Genomic DNA, 9516 nt, shown 5'->3' on the forward strand with positions numbered 1-9516 from the left:
CACCGAGTGAACCAATTCCTTCTTTCTTTCCCCCTCCTAGTTCTGAACAGAAGGGAAAAACAGCAGATCTCATTTAGATAGTTAATGTAAGAGTTAAACGGAGGATGGGATGAAGAAATGATAGGCCAAAAGGAAAGCACCAGGAAGCAGGAAGTTAGGTTTAGAACTCTAATCCATAATGGATCTGTATTACTCTGATTCAGTTTGCAATGTGAACTTTTCCCATCTGTCTGTTTCCCTGGAGTCACTAACAAGTTTCCCTTAGGAAGTCCCAAAGGACCTTTTCTTGTGTTGGTGTCAGAGGCAACAGAGAATGGGAAGAAGCCAGAAGCATGGCTGGGCTAAAGATGAAAATTTCCAAGGAAAAACAAGTAGTGGCAGAAGCAGTTAGAATGAGAGACCAGGTATCCCTGGATATGAGTATAACTAAAGGACATCTGGGTCCACAATGCCTAGGGATTGCATTGGTGAAAGGACAGTCCTCTAGAATGTAAGTGCAAGCGCCCAACCTAGAGGAATCTACATTTATGAAGATTTGTATCAGGAAGCCTGTGCTCTAGGCATTATCCTCCCAGACCCCTTACCCCCAACAAACAGGCCTGGGCCAGGTTTTATGAAAGGTTTATTTCTGGTCCCAGGCTCCCAGGCCACCCTAGGGCTGGTGTGACAGTTTCTACAGACTGGACAGGCATCCCAGAGTCCCACCCACAATTAAATTAAGAGAAACACTACCCTGGCTCCAGGGCATAGAAAGAGACAGGCAGATGCTCGGACAGACGGCACGGCACCCCTAGTCATTGGCCCATACCTCCCCAGTCTGCTACCCTTTGGTCCTAAGACCCTCCCCTCTTCCTCCCCCCTACCAACAGTAATGGAGGGAGTGGAAGGGGAGGACACTGAGGGCAATGCCATTGGCTAAAGGATCCCCGAGTGATGCCAGCTCAGGGCAGGGCCCCAGGAGACCTACTATTGGCCAAGGGAAAGACCCAGGAGTGGTGCCATTGGCTTAAGGGAGAGCCCTGGGAATAATGCCATTGGCTGGGAAGAGGGCCCTTGGGAAAAACAACCATTGGCTATGGGGTAGTGGGAAAAGATTTGGAAAGTGAGGCCAAACTAGCTGACAGAAGAGCAGGGCCTTAGGCATCAAGACTAAGTACTGCTGCACCTGGCCCAATAATTGCCCTACCTGGTCCCCCTCTCCTGCAGTGTGCCTCCCTTTACCACCCACAAGAAGCTAAGGTCCTGGGAGGGAGATCCTGGGCAAGGAAGGACGAGGGGAAAGGGGGAGTGTACATTCTTTCTTTCCCTGTCCCAATCTCCTCCCTACCAAAAAAGGCTTCTCTCTGTTCCCCTAGTGGGCTTGTTGGAGAGGAGGGCACTTATTCCCACTCCCCTCAGCCCCTCCTAGGGAGGAAGTTCACTGATCCTCCAGCTAGGAGGGCTTCTTGGGGACAGGGGCCAATCCAAGGGGGCAGGCCTCACTGCTCCTGTAGCCAGGAGTGCTTCTTGGGAGTGAAGGGCCAGGCCAGGCCGTCTCACTGCTCCTCCAGCCAGGAGGGTTTCTCAGAGCCTGGGGGCCGAAGCTTGATGTTGAACTGCTGCAGGGTCTGCTCAAGTTGCTGCTGGTTCCCAGCGAAGTAAGCGGACACGGCATTGTGGAAAAGCAGCAGCTGTTTGTGCATCACCTTGATCTGGGGGCATGGATGGGGGTCAGTTGGGAGGAGGTGGGAAGAGAAAAACATTGAGAGGAGTTAGGGGGTAGGGGTGAGGGGGATGGTTTAGCACCTTGTTCTCCTCCAGAAATTTGAGCTTGATAGCCACGTCCCCACGAAGTTTCTCATACTTCTCACGATGTGTCTGGAATGTGGCCTGAGCACTTTCAAGTCGGCCCAGCGTTCCAGCATCCCGTGGACCCAAGCTTAGTTCCTCCAAGTCTGTGCGGTATGCATCATACTCCAGTCTGGGAGAATGGAAAGTCATGTATGAATAAAACATGGGGAATAAGGCCTAAGGCCTCCTGACCTTGAGCCCCCTACTCACTCCCCACTCCAGCTTTCTGGCTCATGCATTCCTACCTGGCAGCCTCATACTGCTTGACAGTCATAAGAGTATCCTCCATGGTTTTGGTGACCAGGGTGTTGATGCTGGACACAAAGAAGTTGACAGCCCCCAACAGGGTCTCCCCATTCTTACACAGCAACTTCTGTGTCTCTGCATTATAACCAAATTCCTCCTGTGGGTTGGATGAACATAGGGGCCCAGAGGTCATGGTCTACCCTTGGCCCCCTGTTGCCCTTAAAGAGGAAGGGAGGTAGGCACACACACCTGGAGCTCAGGGGACTTCTGGCTGAGGTCAGCGAAGGCATCACCCAGGGCATGCTGAGTCTGCAGCAGGCTATAGAGGTGAGCAGTAAGTGCCCGGCCCAACTGAAGAATACTCTCATACTTGCGCTTTGTGTCCCGTAGTAGCTCAATCTGCAGCTCCAACTCTAGGTCCACGGTGCGTGATCCCCGGCCAAACCTCTCGGACAGCAGCTGCTTCGTACACTGAGCAGGCCCCAGGTCCCAGGCAGTCAGAGGGCCCTCCCAGAGACAAGGGCCCCCCAGAAAATGAAAGTATCTGCCACCCTCCCGCCCCAAGCTTCAGTAACTATGAGCCCCTGGATGAGCAAGAGCAGGGGTAAAGGGATGGGATGGGTTGGGATCCAAGGACAAGGGGAGGGCATTAACAGGAGGTAGGATCTAGGGGAACCCACGGGATAGAGGGCTGAGGGGACACAAGCCCCACCTTGTAGGTGTTGATGCCCCACTTCTTGACAATGTCAAACTTCTCCCCAGCAATGCCCCGGGCCACCTCATCAGCAGGGCCAGCAGGAGCTGCACTGTGGGGTTGCTGACGGCCAGGCCCTAAAGGATAAAATTCTGTCATCTGCATGATAGCCATTTCTATTTCCACCCTCTCCTTTCTCCCTCTGCCCAATAATTCCTCAGGCCCTCTGCCTCATACCTGTGGGGATGAGACCATCAGCTGAGCCCCCATAGCCTCCTGACACAATGCTCGTCTCATTGAGGTTTGGTCCAGACACCATCACCTGCTGCAGGTCCTATGATGGGCCAAGTAGGAGTAGGGAAGGGGGGCAATTAGGAAGAAACACAGAGTTGAAGAATGAAGGACCCATAGAGGAAGTTTAGGGTATTGAGGGGATAGGAAAGTAATATAGTTTGGAGTAACTTTGGGGTGGCAGAAAGTGAGGGGACTGGGAGATCAAAGAGTTGGTAAGGCAAGGGTACAGTTAGAGGTTCAGGTACAAGAGATTAGAAGATGTATTGGGAATGTGGGTATTCAAAGGAGTATTATGGCTTGGTGGGAATCCAGACATGGTATGATCACAAACGTCAGGTTAGGGAGATCAAAGCACCAAAGAATTTAAGAGCAGGGAGGGTATTAATGGAACATAGAGGAACTAAGTCGGAGAACGGACAGAAGTTATGGGGCTCTTGGGTAAAGAGGTCAGGACCTGGTTAGATACACCAGGGATATGATTACACTGGGGTTCTTGCAGCAAAAAGGCACCCACCTGCTCAAGCCCGTCATCTTCCGGAAGCCGTCCAGCTTCGCCATTGCCGTGGATGGGGATCTCCATGGTGGCTGCTTTCCCCAGGATCCCGTCAGTCATGGCTGGGGGAGGCAAAAGTTAGGGTAAGGACATCTATTCTTAGAAAACATATTGTGTCTCCCACTGACCCAGGTGTCCCTCACAGGACTCAGGTGCATTCCTCCTTCAGGAGCACTCTGCCCTGGATTTGGACAGGTGCTCCTGCTTCCCCGACTTGTCTCAAGTGGGTGTCCCTCCCTCCTCCGTCCTGGCTCAGGTGGGTACCCACCCTCCCCCCTTTAAGCCCTGGGTTTAGCTAGGTGCCCCATCTCCCTTCTTAACCCCTGAGCTCGGCTGAGTCCCTCTCTCCCTTTCCCTCTCCTCTGGGGTTGGGTGGGTGCCCTTCTTCACAGAGCTCAGGTGGGCGCAGCTAAATGCTCCTTCTCCTCCATCGACTCAGGTGTATGCCCTCCTCCTCTCCCCCCCCCCCCCCTTCCAGGGCTCAGGTGTGTGTCGCCCAGCCCCCTCACCTCTGGCTGGCCCTATACTTCCCTTCCTCTCTCCCGGCTTCAGAGAGCCTCGCCTGTCCCTGCCCTGCCCTCGGGGCGCCGGGCCCGGGGCCGTCCTGGGACCTCGGGCTCCGGTTCCCTTCGCGCTCCTCGCAGCAGGTCAGGGACACGGCGGAAATGACGTTCTCGGCCGGGCAAATGAAGGCAGCCGCGTTGCCCACCGCTAGGGCGGAAGTGATGCCACGAGCCCGAGACACGTCGCGCAGCGCCGTAGGCGTGCTAAAGCTGTGTACGGTTTCGGAAGTGACGTAGGGGCCTGCGCCCTGTGGTGCCATGGATTCGCAGCAGCAGCAGATGCAGCAGCAACAGCAGCAGCTGAGAAATGTGAGTCCGGCGGCGTTGACCCCGCGGCTCCCTAGCTCCTTCCTCGCGGGCCGCCGGAGCCCGAGGAGCCACGGTCTGGGAAAAAGGGTGGGGAGAGACCCGGCGTGTTCTGAGAAGTCTGGCTGTGCGGCCGATTTCGGAGCATGCGCTCTTTGGGGTATCCTTAGTCCCGGAATCGTGGGGCAGGCTTAGTCTGGCATTGAGATTGAGAGGCCTGGATGGCTGGGACCCTGAACGCTCTGTACCTCTCCCTCTCGTGTCTGAGACTAGATGGGGAAGGAGGTACCCGCGGAGCATCTCCCAGCCTGCCCCCCCACCCCATTACTGATGTTCACAACCTCGTGTTTCTGCACAGCCTTGCTTTACAGCCTCAGGCCTGTTCCGCAGATTTATCTTTATCAGTGCTCTGGAAAATGCGCTGGGTTTGGAGGCAAAAGACGGGCTCTTATTCTGGTTTTCTGATTCACTGTTTTATCCTAGGCAGGTCACTCCTCCCCTCCGAGCCAGTTTTCTTATCTATAAAAGGCAGGGAATTGAGTTAATATTTAAGGTCACTTCCAGTTCTAATTACCTAAGCATTTTCCCTAGAGGGTTCCTCCGCTGGGACCTCATCACCCCTCTTAGTCTGAGCTCTTCTTTTTGCCCCCAGCTTCGGGACTTTTTGTTGGTGTACAACCGGATGACAGAACTCTGCTTCCAACGCTGTGTGCCCAGCTTGCACCATCGAGCCCTGGATGCAGAAGAGGTGTGTAAGAGGTGTTCTCTGCAGGGAGGCAGGGAGTTCGCCTCTGGACTGAGGAGGGAAATTCTAACAGTGGAAGGGAAGGTTGTTTACTCTTGGGAAGGAGGGAGACACTGATACCCACCTTCTCCCTCCCTCCTAGGAAGCCTGCCTTGACAGCTGTGCGGGAAAACTGGTCCATTCCAATCACCGACTGATGGCTGCCTATGTCCAACTGATGCCTGCCTTGGTACAACGCCGTATCGCAGACTATGAAGCAACTGCAGCACTGGCAGAGACAACTGGATCTCCATCAAGCCCCATGGCTGACCAGCCTGGGGCTCCAGGCCCTGAAAGCTAGGGGGATTCCTGTTCACCTACCACCTTGGGATGGAGAGCTCAAATATAGGGCATTCTGACATGAGGACAGAGTATAGTGTGACTTGGGCAACATAGGGGGCTTTCTGGAGCCATCCTGTGTCAATTTCACATGTTCTGTTGCCTACTAAAAGCCCTTATGTCATCATACCAGGGGACCCACTATCTACCACAAGGGGTGTTCAGACAGAAGGAGAGTGAGCAGGGCATACTTTCCAAATTCCAAAGGAAATGAATAGTACAAGGGGCTAGGACCAGAGATGACTAAACAGAGAGAGATGATTGGATCCTCAGAAGGGTTAGAAGGCAAGAGAGGGAATTATTCATTCATTATAACCCTTCTGACACCCTGTCATCAAAACCCAGAGATAGCCTTTCTGTGATTCTGAAAACCTCTGTATCCTTCCCCTTGTCTGACTCTGCCTGTCAGCAGTAAAGTCCTTATAAGTTTCTGTGGACTGTGTGTGCTTGCTTTAGTGGTAGCAGGGTAGGGATTGGTTGAGACTTTTCTTATCCCTCTCCTGGACAGGAGTCTATCCAATAATTGGATATTGGATTTAAGAAGCACTTTTGGAGAAGCTTCCTTAGGCATCTTATGTTTGTTTCTTAGTGGATAATTTCTTTGCTAAATCCTTCCACATATACCTTAAATTCTATTCCCTGACCTCTCCTCTAAGACCTTGATTCAACTGTCATCCTTCTTTGTCTTCATTCCCATAGGAACATCTTCTCTTGCTTTTCTGATCCTTAAGCTTCTTATCCTAAAACACAAAAACTTATTCCCTGGACTCTGCTACTCCCTTCAGCTATTGTTCTCTGTCTTCACTGTCAGACTCCTAGAAAGAGTATTCTATACTAAACTTTCTCAATATTCCACCTCTCCCACTTTCTCAGCACATTCTTTGATGCCCTGAAATCTAGCTTCTGTCCCCAGCACTACACAGAAACATTTTTCTGCGGTCACAAATGACTGTCTTATAGCCAAATCAAATAGTCCTTTATTCCTCTTTGACCTTTGTAGCATTGGACAATCCCCCTCCCTCCCACACTTTTTTATATTCTCTCACCTAAAAGTTAATGTTACCAAAACTAAATTTAATGTCTTCCCCACGCATACTTATAATTTCCCTGTTTCTATAGCTGCCACCATTGTATTCTAGATACAGAGGTTTGCCTCTTGAGTCCTCTTTTACTGTTTTTTTTTCCCTTCCTAAGCCCAAACCAATCAGTTTTCAAGGTCTGGGGGGCAGCTAGGTGGTGCAGTGAATGAAGCACCAGCCCTGGATTCAGGAGGACCTGAGTTCAAATCTGGCTTCAGACACTTGACACTTACTAGCTGTGTGACCCTGGGCAAAAAAAGATATATAGTTTTCAAGGTCTGTCTGTCTTATTTATGCAGTATCTTTTACAACCACCCTAGCTCTAGTTCTGATATTAATACTTAAGTTAAGGTACTCATCACCTTTAACCTAATCTATGACCTTTAACCAGCCTCCTAACTAGTTTTTTTACACCTTCTTACCTTGCTAATCCATCCACATAACTCTCAAAATAATCCTCCTAAATGATAAAGCTGCTAATGTCAAACTGGCTCCATGGCAAACATGGTTCCCCATTATCTGCTGATTACAGCCCATACAACCTGGCATTCAATGCCCACCATGATTTGTCCCCAACCTACCTTGTCTTCATTGCTCCTCTTCATTTAAACCTATACCACAACCATACTCGATGACTTGTTTTGGTTTTTTGGGGGGGTGGGGGTTGGGGGGAATGCCTTAGGTTTTCTTGGCTCATCCCTTCTACCTTACCCACTCAATATAAATATGACCAAGAAACTCCCTATTTTCTTCAGTTGAGGTCTTAAATACAACCCTTTGTCCCTTTCTTGGTACTTTTACATCATAACACCAGATTGGAGTTTGACCTCCCATCCTTAAGTAGCTGTGTGACCAATTGTTAAGTCTCACTGAACCTTTTTGAACCATATCCTTTAAAACTAGATAACAGCACTTGCAGTACCCTACCTCACGGGGTTGTGATGAAAGTGTTATACATATGCATTATTTGAAAAACTAGGAAAAACTCATCTGGGAATGGTTGCATGGTATAGTAGATAGAGAGCTGGCTTCTGTTAGGAAGCCTTGCCTCTGAAATATATTGGCTGAGGAGCCCTGGGAAAGTTACCAACCCTCTCAGTGCCTGGGCAGTTGTTTTAAGTAAATTGTGGAAAAGGTTTCAATCTAAGTGGGAGTTTCTTCAAGCAGGAGTTCCCTATACCAGTGAAATTACAACTTCACTCACTATCTCCATATCTTATTGATGAGCTATCAATGGCATGTTATGGTACCATCAACATTATAAGTAATAGGATAGGTAGTGGACCTGGGATTTCATTGGTAGGGGGCAATTCCTGGATGTGAAAACTTCTGCCAGCGCATGTCGGTACCTTCTCTGTAACTTGGGAGACTTAGATAATTGTGGCATTGAGGTTAAGTGATACACTTGCCCAGGATCACACTGGCAGTATATGTCGGAGGCAAATCTTGAACTTGGGTCTTCTGACTGGGAGGTTGATTCCACTAGGCCATTCTGCCTCTTTCATCAGAATGTAAGGAATTAAGGATATTCAATATGCAAAGGGAGGTCTGAACAAGAACATTGACTAAAAGGTGATGAAGCTTTAGAAGTTAAGACTTTCAGAAGAAAACAAATGTATTTTCATCTTCCTAGTTACATATACTTAAAAACTTGAGAGTTTTATTTGGAAAACTCCATATTTGGGTTGTTTGTTCATTAGTAAGTATATGAACTATTATCCTTATGTGCATACATGTCTTTACTATAGAGATTTTCTGAATTCAAGTACCCCATCTTCATTCTTATCCCTTGAGTGCCTAGCACAGTGCCTTGCAAAGCAGTTGTTAAATGTATTGTTTATGTATTTCTTATTCTGTAACTCAGCAAGAGATTGAACTTGTATTAAGAGCTCAATAAAGACTATTTGAATCATTTACAGCCACTCACTTGTTCCTAAGTATATCACAAGTCTGGGAGAGAGGGGGTCATTAGGGAAAACTCAGTGTAGAAGAGTGAATAGGGTGCTGAAGGAATGAAAAGCATGCATGGCTGGAAAAAATGGAAGGACACTTGTGACCATGGTTTAAAATAGGAGTTGGCATCCCCAATTTGAAAAGTGGTCAAAGGATATGAACAGTTTTCAGATGAAGAAATTAAAACCATCTATAGTCATATGAAAAAATGTTCTCAACCACTACTGACTAGAGAAATGCAAATTAAAACTACTCCAAGGTACCACTTCACATGTATCACATTGGCTCATATGACAGAAAAGGAAAATGATAAATGTTGGAGATGTGTGAAAATTGGAACACCAATGCATTGCTACTGGAGTTGTGAACTGATCCAACCATTCTGAAAAGCAATTTGGAACTACGCCCAAAGGGCTATAAAACTGTGCATACCCTTTGACCCAGCAATACCATTACTAGGTCTGTATCCCAAAGAGATCATAAAAAAAGGGAAAAGGACTCCCACATGTACAAAAATATTTTTAGCAGCTCTTTGTGGTGGCAAAGAATTGGAAATTGAGAGGATGCCCATCAATTGGGGAATGACTGAACAAGTTGTAGTATTTGAATGTAATGGAATACTCTTGTGCTACAAGAAATGAGAACAGGCAGGTTTCTGAAAAAAAAAAAAAAACAGGAAAGACATGAACTGATGCTAAGTTAAGCAAGCAGAACTAGGAGAACTTTATACACAGTAACAGCAACATTATGCAGTGATCAACTGTGATAGACTTAGCTCTTCTCAGCAATACAATGATCCAAGATAATTCCAAAAGACTCATGATAGAAAATGCTCTCCACATCCAGAAAAAAAGAATGGCTTCTAAATGCAGATA

At 48.4% G+C, this 9516-nt stretch overlaps 2 protein-coding genes across 4 annotated transcripts; one reads left to right on the forward strand and one right to left on the reverse strand.

Moving 5' to 3' along the window:
- Nucleotides 1-605: 605 nt before the first annotated feature.
- Nucleotides 606-4283, reverse strand: ARFIP2 (ADP ribosylation factor interacting protein 2). 2 transcript variants are annotated; one of them, XM_043992157.1, is made up of 8 exons: nt 4127-4283; nt 3579-3679; nt 3008-3104; nt 2789-2907; nt 2326-2547; nt 2076-2233; nt 1786-1960; nt 606-1691 (listed from the first exon to the last, which is right to left on the reverse strand). In XM_043992157.1, the coding sequence occupies exons 2-8, from the start codon at nt 3675-3677 to the stop codon at nt 1536-1538; spliced, it is 1026 nt and encodes a 341-aa protein (XP_043848092.1). In that variant the 5' UTR covers nt 3678-3679; nt 4127-4283; the 3' UTR covers nt 606-1535. The 2 variants fall into 2 exon arrangements, with proteins under 2 accessions (XP_043848092.1, XP_043848093.1); XM_043992158.1 differs by lacking the exons at nt 3579-3679; nt 4127-4283 and having other exon boundaries at nt 2789-2959; nt 3008-3067.
- A 91-nt stretch (nt 4284-4374) lies between these two features.
- Nucleotides 4375-8602, forward strand: TIMM10B (translocase of inner mitochondrial membrane 10B). 2 transcript variants are annotated; one of them, XM_043992159.1, is made up of 3 exons: nt 4375-4489; nt 5139-5234; nt 5374-8602. In XM_043992159.1, exons 1-3 carry the CDS (start codon nt 4439-4441, stop codon nt 5569-5571), a joined length of 345 nt encoding a protein of 114 aa, XP_043848094.1. In that variant the 5' UTR covers nt 4375-4438; the 3' UTR covers nt 5572-8602. The 2 variants fall into 2 exon arrangements, with proteins under 2 accessions (XP_043848094.1, XP_043848095.1); XM_043992160.1 differs by lacking the exon at nt 4375-4489 and adding an exon at nt 4646-4771.
- The last annotated feature ends 914 nt before the right edge of the window (nt 8603-9516 follow it).

This window comes from Dromiciops gliroides, chromosome 3 (assembly GCF_019393635.1).
Source record: "Dromiciops gliroides isolate mDroGli1 chromosome 3, mDroGli1.pri, whole genome shotgun sequence".
NCBI classification, from domain to species: Eukaryota; Metazoa; Chordata; class Mammalia; order Microbiotheria; family Microbiotheriidae; genus Dromiciops; species Dromiciops gliroides.